Source organism: Varanus komodoensis, unplaced genomic scaffold (assembly GCF_004798865.1).
Source record: "Varanus komodoensis strain SLA01 unplaced genomic scaffold, ASM479886v1 scaffold4, whole genome shotgun sequence".
NCBI classification, from domain to species: domain Eukaryota; kingdom Metazoa; phylum Chordata; class Lepidosauria; order Squamata; family Varanidae; genus Varanus; species Varanus komodoensis.
The window spans coordinates 4365528-4384520 of NW_025335941.1; the positions used below are offsets into that span (position 1 = coordinate 4365528).

At 41.7% G+C, this 18993-nt stretch overlaps 1 protein-coding gene across 1 annotated transcript in view; it reads left to right on the top strand.

The window, feature by feature from the left end:
• The window catches only part of IL1RAPL1 (interleukin 1 receptor accessory protein like 1), a 581999-nt gene that overhangs the window by 522059 nt on the left and 40947 nt on the right, over positions 1-18993 (top strand). Inside the window, exons 8-9 of the mRNA XM_044442750.1 lie at positions 12632-12764; positions 15067-15212. Of these exons, the coding sequence (XP_044298685.1) occupies positions 12632-12764; positions 15067-15212 (279 nt within the window). The remainder of the gene's footprint in view (positions 1-12631; positions 12765-15066; positions 15213-18993) is intronic.

Genomic DNA, 18993 nt, shown 5'->3' on the forward strand with positions numbered 1-18993 from the left:
CCAAAATGACAGAATGATCTCAGTTCGAATCCAAGGCAAACCATTCAACATCACAGTAGTCCAAGTCTATGCCCCAACCACTGGTGCTGAAGAGGCTGAAGATGACCAGTTCTATGAAGGCCTACAGCACCTTCTAGACTTAACTCCAAAACATGATGTCCTTATCATCATGGGGGATTGGAATGCTAAAGTAGGAGGCCAAAAGATAACAGGCAACTTTGGCCTTGGAGTACAAAATGAAGCAGGGCACAAGCTGGTAGAATTTTGCCGAGAAAATGCGATGGTCGTAGCAAACAGTCTTTTCCAACAACTCAAGAGACAACTCTACACATGGACATCACCAGACCGTCAACACAGAAATCAGATTGACTATGTGTTCTGCAGCCAAAGATGGAGAAGTTCTTTACAGTCAGTAAAAACTAGATCAGGAGCTGACTGTGGCTCAGATCATGAGCTTCTGGTTGCAAAATTTAGGCTTAAGTTGAAGAAAGTAGGAAAAAGCACTAGGCCACTCAGGTATGACCTAAATCATATCCCTGATGAATATACAGTAGAGGTGACAAATAGATTTAAGGAATTAGATCTGATAGACAGAGTGCCTGAAGAACTATGGATGGAGGTTCGCAACATTGTAGAAGAGGGAGTAACTAAAGCCATCCCAAAGAAAAAGAAATGCAAGAAAGCAAAATGAGGAAGCTTTACAAATAGCTGAGGAAAGAAGGGAAGCGAAAGACAAGGGAGAAAGAGAAAGATACACTCAATTGAATGCCGAATTCCAGAGAATAGCTAGAAGAGATCAGAATGCCTTCTTAAGTGAACAGTGCAAAGAAATAGAAGAAAACAATAGACTAGGGAGGACCAGGCATCTCTTCAAGAAAATTGGAGATATGAAGGGAACATTTCATGAAAGGATGGGCATGATAAAGGACCAAAATGGCAGGGACCTAACAGAGGCAGAAGAGATTAAGAAGAGGTGGCAAGATTACACAGAGGAACTATACAAGAAAGAGCTTAACGTCCCTGATAACTATGATGGGGTGGTCACTGAACTCGAGCCAGACATCCTGGAATGTGAAGTCAAATGGGCCTTAGGAAGTCTGAGCAACAACAAAGCTAGTGGAGGTGAAAGCATTCCCGCTGAGCTATTCAAAATCTTAAAAGACAATGCAGTAAAAGTGCTACACTCAATATGCCAGCAAATTTGGAAAACTCCGCAGTGGCCACAGGATTGGAAAAGGTCAGTTTACATTCCGATCCCAAAGAAAGGCAATGCCAAAGAATGTTCAAACTACCGCACCATTGCACTCATTTCACATGGTAGCAAAGTGATGCTCAAAATCCTACAAGCTAGGCTCCAGCAGTATGTGGACCAAGAACTACCAGAAGTACAGGCAGGATTTCGAAGAGGGAGAGGAACTAGAGATCAAATTGCCAATGTACGCTGGATCATGGAGAAAGCTAGGGAGTTCCAGAAAAACATCTACTTCTGCTTCATTGACTATGCTAAAGCCTTTGATTGTGTGGATCACAACAAATTGTGGCAAGTTCTTAAAGAGATGGGAGTACCAGACCATCTTATTTGTCTCTTGAGAAACCTATATACGGATCAAGAAGCAACAGTGAGAACTGGACATGGAACCCCTGATTGGTTCAAAATTGAGAAAGGAGTTCGGCAATGCTGTATACTGTCACCCTGTCTATTTAACTTATATGCAGAGCACATCATGAGAAAGGCAGGGCTAGATGAATCACCAGTTGGAATTAAGATTGCTGGGAGAAATATCAACATCCTCAGATATGCAGATGATACCACTCTAATGGCAGAAAGTGAGGAGGAACTAAAGAGCCTCTTGATGCAGATGAAGGAGGAGAGCGCAAAAGTTCGCTTGAAACTCAATATTAAGAAACTAAGATCATGGCATCCGGTTCTCTCACTTCCTGGCAAATAGATGGGGAAGAAATGGAGGTAGTGACAGATTTTATTTTCCTGGGCTCCAAGATCACCGCAGATGGGGACTGCAGCCAAGAAATTAAAATTCGCTTGCTCCTGGGGAGGAAAGCTATGGCAAATCTAGACAGCATACTAAAAAGCAGAGACATCACCCTGCCAACAAAAGTGCGTATAGTCAAGGCTATAGATTTCCCTGTTGCAATGTATGGCTGTGAAAGCTGGACCATAAGGAAGGCTGAGCGCCAAAGGATTGAGGCCTTTGAATTGTGGTGCTGTAGGAGACTCCTGCGAGTGCCTTGGACTGCAAGGCGATCAAACTGGTCAGTCGTAGAGGAGATCGACCCTGACTGCTCTTTAGAAGGCCAGATCCTGAAGATGAAACTCAAATACTTTGGCCACCTAATGAGAAGGAAGGACTCGCTGGAGAAGAGCCTAATGCTGGGAACAATAGATGGCAAAAGAAGAAGGGGAAGGCAGAGAATGAGGTGGATTCACTGAAGCAGTTGGTGTGAGCTTGAGTGGACTCCGGGGGATGGTGGAGGATAGGAAAGCCTGGAGGAATGTTGTCCATGGGGTCGCGGTGGGTCAGACACGACTTCGCAACTAACAACAACAACCACCACCTTTACAGTGGTGGTACCCCATTGTAGAATGCCCTACCCTGAAAAGTGCTGGTTGCTCATACTACTTTATCATTCAGAAAAATATATTAAAGCATTTATTTGTAATTTGTCATAACTTACATATTATTCTCATAGTGCTGCCTTTTTACATATCAGTATTATGTTAAACAGTCTTTTTAAAGATCTTAAGTTTTAAAACATCTTAATTTGTCTCTGCATTTTCTGTCCATCATATATATGGGGTCTGCATTGTGCAGAGGCTGGTTTGGAGCATTCTAGAGTTGGTTTCTTTTGGAGGGAAGTCCACTGAACATGTTCAAGGAGTATGGCGTCCTCAGTTATTCTTTGCTACTGCCTTGGCATTGTTTTCTGTTATTAATACTTTAACTTTTTTGTCTTTTCTTTAACCAAAAACATACTTTTGAAACATACTTTGTTTCATTGATTGATTCTTTATGCTTCCTTCCTTTATCTGGAAATTCTTGTCCTTTTCTCATTTTGCATTTTTGTTGGATTGCTCTGACTGCATCATCTGGCATCTTCATCAGATGTCAGAGACCTTGGGTTTGACAGTCTTTTTTCTTAAGTACATAAGTTGCAGGAAAAAGGTACACCTCACAGTAAGACATTACCTTAGATAAATGACTGGGATCATACAACATGACTAAAACTCATTGCCGATTATGTTTGCCGTGTCATGTGGACCCGGTTGTATTAAGTGACTCTTGGCGAGCTTGTTTTCAGGAGCAGCAAAATGCCCTTGCGGCTCTTGCCACACACTAGATGGAAAGCTCAGCTATGAGCTGCCTCCAAAGTGTCTCATCAGCATTTTGGGCGGTGGTTGTTGTGAGAGGCTTCCCTGATCTCTACTCTCAACCCCATTGCCTCGTTTGCACAAGCTCTTGATCATGGCTTATGAGGACAGACTGGTGCCTCTCTGCAATGTATCTCTCACACACCCTAACCTTCCATTAAGTTTAGGACGCAGTCCATCAGATCTTCACTGAGCTCTAACACTGCAAGTGATCTTGCTGCAGGGAGAGAACTGCAGACCACACACGCAGAAGGTGCCCCTGCCTTCCCATAAGACAAATACAACTTACACATGGTGCTACAACATCATTCTGAAAATATGAAAAGCAGAAGCACAGATAGTATATATTTATATATTTTTTTATTTTCGCTGTTTAAAACATGTTCACCTCTTTCCATATTTTAACAATTTGGAAGCTGCCCCTGGTCTCTCCATCCAACAGAATTTTTTGTACAACTTATTTTCTAGTAACTTCTCTACTCATTCTTCTTCTCCTTGCCTTATCACAGCCTATTGTAATTTTACTTCTATTTAATGCAAAGGATAAAGCAGGTAAATGAGTCTCGAGTTTAAAAGGTTTCCCCCCCTTCTGTAGGTGTTCCTTGGGTTGCTGCTGGGAGGAACAGGGGAAAGGAGAAGTAGGAAGCCAAAAATCCAGGATGAGCTCAGTTGTCTGTTGGGCTCATCAGGGCTGTTTCGGGAATCCACCAAAACACCATGGTAAATCTGCATGATGTGCTGCCAATGTGTCTTTCAAAGAGTTACACATACTATGAGAACTTTAACACAAAAGTTTGCTGAAGCTTGATATAGCTGAGGCTGATCATTGGAAGCAAGCATCCAAGGCAGCCAGTGACACAGCAAAAGACTGACTTAAGGAGTCACTCAGGCAGGACTACCAGAGCCGTAATGATATCCCTGTTAGTTCCAGTGACAATGCCCATGGTACTGATGACAACTGCACTGCATACACTGACTGCCTCTGTCTCCACTTTGGTGCTCACAACCCAGCAGATGCAAGCTGAGGATCCATCAACAATTCCAGGGTTGGTACAGGTGTGTTTCCCATCAGTGCAGGTCACCATTCCACTGACAGTCATGGCCATGACATCATTACTGATGTTTCCATATCAGTATTGATATTATCAGTGCAGCGACCTGTTGTTCCTTCCCTCAACAGATTATCCATTTCCAGTGCTGAAAGAATCAGAGGTTGTGATTGGTCAAGATTGTGCTCACTGTAGCAGATCCTTCCATGCAACAGTTAGAAAGGCGAGCAGGAAGGAAATTGTATGACAGAACTAAAATAATGTTAACATGAATACTGTTTACACTACACTCCGGATACCTGGTTGACTTGACTCACCTTTTTCAAGTAGGTGTTAAACATCAGGGAGGGTAAGATAGAATTCTGTAGGCCTTCAGGGTATGGGTTTGGAACACCAGTGCCCGCTGGTAATAATATGGATAACTCTCAAACTTCTTAGGTATGTTTGTAGGACAGGGATACAACCCTTGTGATTCTGTTGCCTTGTGATATGATTAGGCATAGACTTTGGGAATGCCCCTCTACAAAAGGTGCATTTTGGTCCACTTACTCTCCTGTTTTCAAGAAGCAGTAGAAATCCTTCATTCCGGGAACTATCAGTCATGCTTTTAGACAATGAGTTTATTTGAACTTATCTTTAGTTATTTTAACAATGATATGCTGCTTGCTCTGTTTTATCTTTTGTAGTACATACTGTTTCACTGATTGTTTTGAAATTATGTTTATGATTCACTAATGGTCAGATCTACCTTTGCATATAATAATCCATAGTTTGATACAGTGAAGTTTTCAAGCAAATTTGTGCAACCTTTGGCTAGGAAAATAATATCTGCTCTTCCATTCAATTATATCTGAAGGAATCTATGCCCACTGGCACTCCTGATCATTGTGGAATACTGCTATAGCCTCCTGAAGGATGGGTATATCTACTCCTTTCCACTGAGGGGAATACATCAGCAATAGCCGTAGATCTGTCCTCCTGGGCTTCTGACTGTATCTACTATATGCCACCTAGGGATTCCTGCCACCTAGTGAGTGAAGATGGTACTTCAGACTTCAAACACAGAGAAATCAATACAAATTAATTATCGCATTTTAACAACAAAATAACCCCAAGATGCACATCCTTTACTACATATGGCATGCTTTAGGCGCCATGTTTTTGGTTCAATTATGCTGATAGACACACAGTGCTCTTTTATAATGATAGATATTGCTAGCAGATTTGGGTATTTTTTTTATTACAAGCTGAATGCACAATGAACTTGAAATAAATAGCAAACAAATAAATAATGATCTGCTTTGGAACCCTTTGATGTGTGCTTCTGTCTACTAATGAGGAAAATAGTATTCTTCCCACAGCTACAGTATGTGATGCCTGTCACTTAGACTGCAACTGCACATGAGGATAGTCAACATTCCCAGGCCTCTTGTTATTTCATAGCATTAGTGTGGACCCAGGGGCATTTGCGGGAGAGAATTAACTCAATGAATTAACTCTTATTTTTCCCTATTAACTTTCCCCTACACCCTCCCAACCTTCTCCTCATTCTCCTGCCTCCAGCAAAAATCTCTGAGGCAAGAAGCCCATATTGCAGGTGGGAAACAGTTGTGTTATGTTAACTTACAATCACATGTTTGGAAAGCACATGGCCAAGATAACATGCATTCCTTCCCTTTGCTCAGCTCCTAAGAGATGCAGCCTGCATTTTGGCAGGATAATTTAAAGATTATTTTTCCTTCAGTATCAAGGAGAAAAATGCAGAGTATGGGGGGGAGGAGAAGGCTTAGTCCTGTCAGCCTTGACAGTATCCCTTAGTTTATGCAATCTAGTATTGCCATTAAAAACGAATACCCAGCTTGTCATAGGATGACATCTGTGTGGCCTCTGTGTATTATGGTGCATTGACTGGCATTACCCAGTGATTTTTACATTATATTTTCCAGTACCTTTAATCTTTTTGCCTGTTTTTATCCTCATCCAAAATAACCTCCTGTGGGTTACGAGAGCCAGATAAGACTGCCCAGCATGCTAAATCTCATGAAGTCTCTTTGAGCATTTATTTAAACTCCAGTTTGACTAGATGCTCTGCTAATTGTTTTCACTTCCAGGAAAAAATAGACATCCATCAGTGCTGAATCTTCCCAAATAAGAGACTAACATGGATGTCATTGCAGGATATTTTAACATGTATGACTAATGGTGTAAATGTAATTTAAGCTGTCCATACAAGATGACATTTTACTCAGGCACAAAACATTCAGCATTTGCTAATTGCAACTAGCAGGTTATTCGAATGCTGATGTTTTTAATTAGAGCTTATACACCGGGCAATTTCATTGGATTAAAAAGAAATGGTTTGGTTCTTACAAAGGTAGGCACTGCCCTCTAGTGGAGAAATGGGGCTATGGCAGCCATTTAAAGATGCCCAGCACTGCACTAATTGGGGGAAAAAATCAGCACTGAGGCCAAATAGTCTCACTACTGATACCATTGACTGACTTCAGGTGAATGCTCTCTGATGCTACAATGTCCTTCTCACATTCTGTTCACTTTTCAAATGTTGCTACTTAACAAAGCTTCCCTTTTAGATAGATGTATGTGTGGAGGGGGAGGGGTCCATCTTTGCCAGGATCCAATTAGCTGGAACTAGAAGTGCATTTTAACAAAGGAGCTTGCAGAAGCATTTTGCTCAGATTATACTGAATAGCCCCCTGCCCATAAATAACTAAACCCAAAAGCATAGAGCTTGTTTATCTTTTGAATTCATTTCTAAAGTGTGCCATTGAAGAATATTTATTATCAATTCATTCAGGTAAACTGAGATAGGGTCTTGAAATATACGGGAAACAGATTAGTATTCTATGTTTTCAAAAATCTGTGTTTGCTTTGGGACAGCAGGCTTATATAAATGATGTCTGATCTTATTTTAAGGCCTTGAGTAAGGAAAGGGAAATTTCCTTACTCTCTAGAAAAAGTAGAAATTTCCTGAGATGAAGCAGCAAAGTACACACAGAGGGAGGGAGGGTGTCAGGGGAGGACAGCCTTTGTTGGAAATAGTTAAGATCTTTAAAAGAATGTCTTCTTGCATCTACAAGAAATGAAAGAAGAAGTTGTACAGAAAAGACATCATGTGTCCAGTCATTGTCTAAATTGTACCATTTCCAAGCTGGTATTCAAACTTACCTGGAAATAAGCCCCACTGAACACATTGGAATCTGCTTCTAAGTCAATATGCATAGGATTGCATTGAGAGTTGCATTGTGGATAAAGAAAGTAGGACCTCTTGATTTTCCATATGTGGGCATGAGGGTGGAAAATCAGGAAAGGGAAATGTCTATTTCGCAGCAGGTACATATTTCAGTGCAGGGAACACATGGCAGCTGCATCACATCTTCAGTTTCCAGGCTTGCTCCCACATGCTGGTATGAACCCAGTTAGTCTTTTAAATGGACTAAAGTGAGAATCACACTTGAAAAAAACCCTACAGTAATGACTGGAATACAGTAAACGAAAGGAGATCCAAATGTTGTCTCCCAGTCAATGTATGCTCAGCTGATCCTGAGAGGAAAGCAGGTCCTGTTGCTAGCTTTCTTCTGGCAAAGAAGAAGAAAGCATGAAGACTGGCAAGTCTCTCTGCCCACACTTTAAGGAAGTGCATATCCTGCTCTTTGCTCTCCTCCTTTTTATACCCACACCTAAGTTGCCAGTTGTGCAATTAAAACGGTGATTATTTATTATAGGAACATCTTGACCTTTAAATGAACCCCCAGGATGGCTGTCCACATCAGCTAAATTCGTCATGCTGAATGCATGAAAAGACCAACCCAATGGCCAAGAGCTGAAGCATGGCTGCATAAAGCTAACAGGTTACTCTGAACTGTACAAATGAAGGCAAGAAGTGGTGCTTATTATCTTAAACCCACATAAGAAAACTGTCACATCAAGACTGCTAAATCAGGGCTTGGCTCACCCAAGAAATTTTGCTACCTGAAATGAAGGACAGGATAACCCCTTTCCCCAAGACAGACATTTGAATGTTATTTTGAAACTCACAATGGCAAATGCCCAGTTTTATAATACTGGAACCAGTGGGCTAAATGGTGGGAGAATCTGGACACTTCTTCATACAGCACATAGGACTTTTCTAAATATGGCTTTTCTAGTGGGCTTGCCATTCTTCATGCTAGTTTAGGAGTACTTTAGATGGTGGCATCATTCTCCAGTCCTCCTGCTTTCCAACAGTTTGTGTCAATGAAGGGAGGAAATGTGGCCTTTTCTGAATTGTGAAATAAAGGCAACTTTCTCCCAGTGCGGGTGCATTATTCTGCTTCGTTCTACCACACCTCAGTGCCACCTAGAGGTTACATTGCAGCACATAAAACAAGGCAAAAATGGAAAATGTCCTATGTGTAGAGACCTAATCTTGAACCTGCAAGGAATCTTAAGCAGGAAGTTAACACTCTCCATCTGAAAGCCCAGGCTTCCTCAAACTTACTACACATCTTCCACTTATTTGTTTATTTATTTATTTATTAAAACATTTCTATGCCGCCCCATTCGCTGAAGCCTCGGGGTGGCTCACAACATTAAATTAAAATACAAGAAAGAACAATATAAAATAAGTCGCCCTGGCCAGATAAAATAAGCAAATAATATTAACAATTAAAATGACACTTAAATAAAAAGGTCTTTGCCTGGCGCCGAAAAACAAATAACGACGGCGCCAGGCGGACCTCTCTGGGGAGCGCATTCCATAAATTGGGTGCCACCGCAGAGAAAGCCCTCCTCCGAGTACCTACCCTCCTAATTTCTTTCACAGAGGGTTCCCGGAGAAGGGCCTCTCCCGCAGATCTCAAGGGGCGGGTGGGCGGGCGTATATGGATGTAAGCACACCTTCAGGTAACGAGGACCCAAGCCATTTAGGGCTTTATAGGTCATCACCAACACCTTGAATTGGGCCCGGACTTCAATGGGAAGCCAGTGAAGCTGACGGAGGACTGGAGTCATGTGAACATAACGCCCCGTCCCCGTCAGCAGCCTGGCAGCTCTATTTTGAAGCAATTGAAGTATCCAGACCATCTTCAAGGGTAGCCCCACATAGAGCACGTTACAGAAGTCAAGGTGGGAAGTCACCAGCTCGTGTGTCACTGTCGCCAGGCAGTCGTACTCCAGGTAGGGGCACAGCTGATGAATCATCCGAAGCTGAAGGAAAGCGCTCCTCGCCACTGCTGTCACCTGAGCTTCCAATGAAAGCTCCGGGTCGAGGAGCACTCCCAGGCTGCGGACCTTGTTCCTAAGAGGGAGTGCAACCCCATTCAGGACTAGGTTTAATTCACCCTCTCCGAAGCCTGATCTGCCAACCAACAGGACCTCCGTCTTGTCTGGATTGAGCTTCAGTTTGTTGGACCTCATCCAGCCCATTACCTCGGCCAGGCACCGGTTCAGTACAGCCACTGCCTCACCTGGATTAGTGGAAAACGAGAGGTAGAGCTGGGTATCATCAGCGTACTGATGATTCCTCAGCCCACACCTCCTGATGACCTCTCCCAGTGGTTTCATGTAGATGTTAAACAGCAAAGGGGACAAAATGGACCCCTGAGGTGCTCCATGGCATAGCTGCCATGGTGCAGAGCCATAGTCCCCCAGCACCACCTTCTGGAACCGGCCATTGAGATAGGAGCGGAACCACTGCAAAGCAGTGCCTCCGACCCCCAATCCCGCTAGCCTATCCAGAAGGATACCATGGTTGATGGTATCGAAAGCCGCTGAGAGGTCCAGGAGAACCAACAGGGACGCACTCTCCCTGTCCTTCTCCCTGCACAGGTCAGTCAAATGATATTTTTATTTAGCTTTGATTTCTACATGTGACCTTCAATGCAGTGAAAGACTGATGCAGATGCAAACTTTAGATTCCATGGTAGAAAATGGGCAAACATTTCTGCCTGTTCAAAAGATTGCAGCCCTTGTATCTTAAGAACAACTAATGTGGGACATGGGTGCTTGCAAAATCCTGTAGCTGCATTACTGCATTACTTGTGAGCAAACATGGGTAGGTTCAGATAGTAAGAAGCAAGCATTCTTCCGAAAGTAAACAAGAGCCAATATCCTCTGTGCTTTTTGCTTAGCTCAAAGTAGCAAACAAGGACATTAGTAACAACGGTAGTAGCTAGTCACAAAGATTCTGCTCACATGACCCACCACCGACCTTCCCAATAGCTCACTGTTAGGCTCAGCCAAGCTGGAAAGTATAGATTATATAGCAGCCGCAGTCTCAGTATTAATTTATAGCAGAACACCTGGCATATTAATGTCCCTTGCTCAGCAGTAATCTGTGCAGTATTACTAGGAGATGGTGATTCTCGTCTAATTTATTTCCAACGTGTAAATATTTCATGCTGAACAGAAACTTTGAATTCTGTGTTTTAAAAATATGTGTAAATATTTCATTCAGGAGGGAGAGATTCCTAAGAATTTAATGAGAAGAGCCCTTTTTTTATATAGATTTGCTTTTTATCATTTCCTTCCACTTCCCTCATTGATGCAGGAGCTTTACAAAGATCAACATATGCACATTAAAATGCACCTGTAAATGACAGAGCCCTCCAAGAATAAACATCATCTTGGTTGGTGCTTTCCTGCTGGCTGAAGAAGTGCAGGCTATTATGGCTCAGTATGCCAGAAGCACAATGTTGAGTCAGGAGTAACTTGGCCTATAGTCAAGGTAGCTCTGTCTGTACATTTCTTAGATGTCATCTGATGAAAGATGCTGGGTGGAAAAAAATTTGGAAAACACCCACTGAGGCTATCCATACACTGTAACAAATGGAGGCTTTCTTTTACTCATTAAAATATTTTCGCATCAACTCTCGGGGAAACATATTGTGATTAAAATAATATCAGCATGTAAATAGCCTATATGAGCCAAACATGCTAAAACATGATGGGTGGGCATCAGAAAACAAATGCACAGAAAAGCAACATGGGCGTCAAATGTACTAGGAGTGCTTAGTACACGCCGGTAACCTCGTCGCTAAACAACAGTGTAAAGCATTTGCTTGCATGACACAGCTGTAGGGTGTTTGGGTTCTGTACTGAGGAGACCTGCAAATTTTGGGACCATATGTGAGAAGATGTTGTGCAACAGGGGCAGTTTTGACTGAGGCACTCCCCTATAACACACTAAAATAAATTAAAATTGTGTTATTAGTGCCTAAAGGGTGTCCCAAAGGTCTGAATTAGCTTGGTGTTCATTAGTCAGTGCAGATGCCATTGAAAAAACAAACAAAAACAAAATTTGAAGGGGGTGGGCAATGCCTGCTGTAAAGGCACATGAGGCAGCCATTTTGCTGAGGTTAAGCAGTTTCGTTCTGGCCAGCAATTGCAGGGAACACTGCCTGAGAAATCTATTCAGCCTGCCTGAAATAAGTGATAAAAGAAAGGTTGTTTGTTGTTCAGTCAAAGTCATGCCCAACCCATCATGACTCCATGGACAACATTCCTCCAGGCTCTCCTGTCCGCCACTATACCTCAGAGTCTACCCAAGCCTACAGCCACTGTCCTAGTGACTCATCTAGCCACCTCATCCTCTACTGTCCCCCTCTCCTTTTGCCATCAGTCATTCCCACACCTTTCTTTTAATCCCCATGGAGAGTACCAAAAGGCTAAAAGAAAGGTAGGAAATTAGAAAAAATACTCCTCCTGAGTGGGATACAGGATCTACCTCCAGCAGGTGAAAGAGCTCTACTCACAGAAGGTGTCTCTGTACAATTTTCAGGCACCCCTCTTCCCTGCCACGCCATCGTTCACCCTTTCATCAGGTTTCCCCAAAACTCTGTGCAGAATTTTAAGAGGACTTTGTCGCGGGGAGAGGAATGGGCAGAGATGATCACTTTTGCCAGCTCACTTTCATGGTGCTAACTCCATATGATTAATCAGTTTGTGAATACCTGTTATTAAAGGAATTGACTTTTTCTGTTCTTTCATCACTGGTTGGTCAACTTCCTCCAAAAATGTAGCTGATAATAGCCTGGAAATGATTGAGTTTAAAAAAATCTTCTAAAAGGTGATTTTTGTTCAGGTTGTCCAAGTAATGGGCTCTTAGGTGTGCATGAGAAAGCATTAGCTGTCAGTCTTAAAAGGCAACAGTTCTGCCAATTTTGGAATAATGTATTTTCTTAATTCTCTTCAACAGGCCATGCTGCTAATCTAACCTGCCGTGCATTCTTTGGATACAGTGGTGAAGTCAGCCCTTTAATGTACTGGATGAAAGGCGAAAAGTTTATTGAGGATTTGGATGAAAGCCGAGTTTGGGAAAGTGATATTAGGTAAAAAGAGGATATTGTATATATTTTGTCAAAATTAATCTCTTATTCATAAGAAACAAAACACTCTGTAAGGGAAGCAATAGACAATACTAAAGTGAATTAAAACACTATAGGCTTCCTTTTCCATGGGGCAAACACTGGAAATTACATCAGGAATGCATTCTCCCTCATATACTTAATGATATCTGAAACTGCTCATTCATGTCTTTACTTTTAAATGGAGAATTGGGATTCTGAGATGGTACAAAATATCTAGAAATCTAATAAAAGATATTAGCTAAAATGGCTTCATATTATCTGGAAATCACTATTTTAAGCAGTCATTGCTCAGTTCTTTACAGTTGGGGTAAGCAATCCACAGTGCCTTGCAATTGCTTTAGACTGCATCTTACATGATCCCTGGCCATTGTTTATGTTGGGTGGAGTTAATAGGACTTGTGGTCCAGAATATCTGGAGGACACCAGGTTTTGCATCCCGACTGTAGATCCACAAATGTGCAACTGTGCAATGCATTGGAACACTGAGATAAACAGCCCACCTATGGTCACCTTGTAAGCTGGCTTGCGTGCTTTGCAAAAGGAAGAAAGACACAGTATTAATCCAATGCAATGAGGATGATAGTTGCCAAGCACTTCCTTGCTTTTCATCCCTTCTTCTACCTACTGTAACAGCCCAGGAATGTTACTCAAATTGATCGGAAAGGGAATCCCATGCTAGCGAGAACTTTCATAATTGTGGAGAGTCTCTCTTGTATTCTGTCTCCCTTTTCTTCGATCTTTTTCTCCCATTACAGGGAAAAGAAATTGAGGTAAATCCTTTGTAATGATTTCCATGACGAAACAGGAAGAGAATCCCAAATACAAGCTTCTTCTATCCCTTGCTTCAAAAAATATTTCCTGTCCAGTTTCCACAAATTGTCATGACTCCTTTATTTCCACTGGACCTTGACCTGCATATGCATCCCAGGAACACAGTGCTATGTATTTTTCTGAATGTGGATCGCCTCCAAAGAAGCTCCTAAGGACTAGAACACAAATTCCCTGCCAATTATCAGAACCAAACTAAACTTTCTTTTAATCATACAAAGCTCCCCTAGCCATGATTGGTTTATTTACTTCAAAGTAAATGTGCATGCTCTGGGAGGAGGGCTTTACGTTTCTCCCCTCCCAGTTTTCATCCCAGAATTCCACACGGATGCCCATGTGGTGTGGGTGTCTGCGTGGGTTCCAGCAGAATCCTTGATGAAGAGAAATAGGCAATTCCAAGAACCCACTGTGCATCACTAGGTTCTTCTCCATTCTGTTTTTCCCCAACCTTCTCCATTTAGACTAATCTAGTAGGTCTCTTGTGAAGAACTGTTTCCATAAGACACTTTTACTTAAAGAGAGAAGTTACCTATTCATAATTGAAGGCTACTGAGGTATAAGGCTATGGAGTATTTGTAGTCCTGGCCGTAGGTAGGCCATGCATTGTGACAGGTAAGCAGATGATAACATTGTACATTCGGTCCCAGTTCATCATCTAAACCTCGAACAAAGCCCAGTGGTGTGTGTGTGGCGGGGGGCGGGGGGAGACCAAACAGCAAGGAAACCTGCTTTTGGAGTATTTGACTGTTTAACAGAGATTGTAGTAAATGGCCACGCTGCTTTTTGGAGTCAGTCATTTCATGTATGTTTTGGGAGGCCCATGAAGTATCCTTTCTTCAGTTTTGAACAGGGGTTATGGGAGTGTAAAGAAATGTTGTATTTGCACTACTGCATGGCATTGGAGAGGAACATGAGGGATGATGGGTTATCACCACTTGTCTTTTAAGTCAGACTGTGTGCTTTCTTTCTTTTATGGATATAGCCGAACATTAGTGGTGAAGTTAAAGTTTTCCTTATGGGATAGATGCTTGCACTAAGAGCAGTGGAGAAATATTTGGAAATAAATTATCTGTAAAAAAGACACATATATTTTACCAAGACAGCAAATAAAAGCAGAGATACACTTCTTCAGAATCAGAACCATTAGATAATAAACATGTTGAAATATTTTCTGTGTACTTTAGATTTCTAGAAATGTTTTAAAGAGCATGTAAATTTTAAGCAATATTTTGTGCAAAACATCTTATCAAGTTGTGCTTGCAAATGTCAAGTTAATTTCAGCTCTTATTAGCATCTACAAAGCCAAGTCCTCATTGGACTAGAGGAAGAAGCAACCAGAATGCTTTGATTTGTTAAAAAATCACATCAGTTTATATTTTTATGTGATATTGTATAAACAGCATTTTATATGGGAGAAAATGTCTTCTTTCACCAGAGTTCTTAAGGAGCATCTTGGAGAACAGGAAGTTTCCATCTCATTAATTCTTGATTCAGTTGAAGAAGGAGACCTTGGAAATTACTCATGCTATGTTGAAAATGGATATGGTCGCAGACATGCTACTGTCATTCTACTCAAAAGAGGTGAATATCTTTTTTTCTTTCTCATTTTGAAGTTTAAGTTTTATACATTCACACACACACACACACACACACACACACACACACACACATATTTCTTAGGTCTCCATTTCATTGTATACTGAAAGTAAGCTCTGCTTCTATCTGGGAAAGACCTTTGAAAGATGGTCTACCTATTTTGGGAATGCAGTTCAGTACCATGCATATTTCCTGTAAGGCTCTGAACAAAATCTCTACTGGGTAAGAAAGCCCAATGTCACAGGAGTCGCCGGCATCCCCTCTTATAAAGAAAGGGAGAGTGGAAACCATAATGAAGGATGGCTCTCTGTTGTAGAAATCCAGTTCAGTATACTTTAAAAAATAATATTGATACAGAAAAGATTTTTACGTACTTGTGACTACTAAAGAGAAGTGTAATCATTTGCTTTGAAAGTGTCCAAATATACACTGGGAGAAAGATACTTAACAAACAATGGGGAAACTAGAACTTCTTGAATCCCAGTTTGAGTAGAGTTTGCAGGGAGTGTTGTTCCAACTGCTGTGCTTAAAATTTTCAGGCTTCACAGTGGGGATGGAGGACAGTTCATCATCTTCAAGGGATTCCTTACTAAAATGCATTGGCTAGAAACAACCAAAATCTCATTACACAGCTGTGAGCGTACCTGTTGTGGCATTTGTGATGGTGTTGTTGCACTGCTAGGCAAACCCTGCCTATGTTGACATAGGGTGGCCCAGTGCTTTTTTTGTAAGAAAAAGGGTGCCGGTACTCATGAAATTATTTACCTCTCGCACATAGTCAATCACTGTACACACACCCACACACGTCAGTTGTGTGACAAAACATAACGGTTGCTGCCCGCAATAAGCACTTAGTGCATGACCACACGACCAATCACAAGCCGAGCAGCGCCATCACAACCAGCGTAGACAAAGTACACTTCTATCAGATTCGACACACAAGCAGCCTGCATGCACTGTTTTAATGATTTTGCCGCCAACCTGCTACGCCCAACAGGGTGATTCGAATCCACGTGGACCAACATCAAATTTTCAAAAGTTACTTTTAAAACTTGGAAAATCTGTCGAAAAAAGATGCCGGAACTCTGTCCCAGTGCATTCTATGACAAACAAAGCACTGGGGTGGCCCATGCATTGAATCGCCAGATGGCATTACGGACTGGCTTCATCTAGCAGCTTCTAGTCCGATGCTTTTAGAAGCCTGTGCCAGCCAACTGCTGGAAGTAGCAATACAAAATGGCCTGCACTGTCCCTTGGTTGTTGTCCAATGGTGATGGATGGTGAGTTCACAAAACTTCCTCCCTCATCCATGCTGCTGCAATGTGGGTTGCCCAGTGCATTAAGCATTTCTGGACAAGCTCCTGTTACAGAGCACTGGGGTTCCCGCAGAGCCGGACATGTGCATCCAGGACCAGCACCCAGTCATGTGCAGTGTGAAGGGTGGAAGGACATTGCTCACAGGGTGGACAGGAACAAAAGTCACTCAGGTTAAATACCAGCTGTCCGTGGTAGTTTCCACTGCCTTTCAAGTCTGAGCCAGAGGACTCCCAAAACTTACAGAAGACCCCTAGGGATTAGCATATGGAGAACCACCTAGCATTTCTAAGGCCTGGGTCTGAATCCTTATTTATTTATGATTATTTATTAGACTGATATCCCACTTTTTCCTTTTTTAAAGACCTCAAAGCAGCCAACATCATTCTCTTCCCACTGTTCTCAATTGTATCCCCACAATAACAACCCTGTGAGGCAGGCTGGGCTGAGAATCTATGAATGCCCCAAAGGCACCCAGTCGGCTCCATGGCTGAGCGGGGACTAGCAGCTGGATTGCCTGACCCCCAGACCCATTTTCTTAACCACTACACCACACTGGCTCTCTTAAGCAAACATATTAAGCAAGCAGAAGACTGCACTGGTTATGCATTTAATACATAATTTTTTTCCTATTTAGTGTTTCCTTTCAGGATTTTTAGCAGTAATATGTATTACTTGAACAAATATTCAATAATGCTCATCATGGCAATTAGCTGCCCTCTTAAAGAACAAAACAGCAAAACAAAAAAAAACCCCTGTCATTTAAATGCACAAACACACACTTGTTGTTTCATTTTTTGGCCTCTGCACCCCTCTTCACCTTTCTCCACTATTTTTCTTTTCATCCCTTTAAGCCCAAGGATAAAGCTAAGAACATTTTTCAACATTGCGGAAATAATACGAATAGTAAAAAGTTAGAAATAGGGAAATTGAAGAGTTTTGTTGCGGGTGGAGGGGACAGCAGACGATTTGAATTGTTTGAGAAGTTACTTGATTGTGTCTGTGAGATGTGAAATGTACCTGATGGATAGATTCAGCATACTTTGCATTTTGACATCTTTTTCAGTAAGATGAGAAATTAGCCGTGACAGATATATATATAAAAAAGCAAGCATCTCAGAGTTCCTAGCCAGAAAAGTTGTGCATATCTATTGGGATCTTCTTTCTCACCATGGCAACAATGTTAAGATTTCCTTGCTTAGACCTACATCTTGGCCAAGCAAAAAATGTATATTGTACTATAGTGATGCTGGATTATTCAGTTATGCAGCATACCAAATAATATACAGTTATGATCTTACTTATGGGGTCATAGTTGGTATTTGATACATTGCAAAATAGTTTAAGGCTATATCAACATCCCACTGATCTAGGCTGCATGGCACAGCATGACCTAGAGGGGCTGCTGAGTTCTGGGGTTTGTGACATGTGAATGCAGCCATGCTAACAAACCACAATTTGTGAGAATCCTTCACATACGTATTTGCTCTATAAAGCTTCACTGCATTTCATCTTTTATTATTTAATTGGCATTCAAGGAAGAAATTGTATCTTAATCACAACCAATCCAACACATACTCAAGCACATGATCAAATGCTGCCAGAGACATCTTCCCAGTAAGGAGACAGTAAAGCATTTTGAGTTTTAAAAAAAGACAACTAAGGGGCAACATTCTAGAAGTGTATAAAATGACGTATCACATCCCATGGGCCTACACAATGTGACATGCTGAAATCATGGATGGTTGTGCATGTGCATTATGCACTGTGGGCCATTCAGGATTTTTTTTAAACCAGGTTACAGAGGTAGGAGGCACAAGAGCTTAAAAATAGACATCTGCTCTACTTGCAGCCACGCCCTTACCAGCAATAGTGATTTAATCTGCCTGGAACCACCACCCAGGTAGATTGGTTCCCTTCCCCATACCTGCAGCTCAGAGCTATTCCTGTCAGGTCCAGAGGAGTTTCCAAAAGCTAGTTAGCCAGGCTCCACACGTACCAAGAAGTCCTCAATTATTTCTTGCTAGAATTCTTCACAAATCTTACTCTATACTAAGCCACTCTGTATTCCATTTTTTTCACACTTACTCAGCGTTCAAGGAAGGAATTGTATCATCTGTTGTTGTAACTTATATGCGCATGTGAGTTTACATTTTAGCCCATTTTTCAACCTAATTCATGCAATCAAGGTGGCTTAGAAATACAATAATAGAACATCAGACTCTATGAAAGTGAGTTATAAAAATCAGCCAACAGAAATATCTTAAAATACAAAACTGTAGACAATTCTACAGAGACAAAACTGTAGACAATTAGAAATAAAAAAGGAATAATTGATTGTAAAATTCTATTAAATAAATTGGCAAACCTCTCTGGAGATGAAGCTTCTGCAAGGACTGCCACTGATAGCTACTGATTTGACCATAGATGGCAAGAGGATATCTTCAAAACA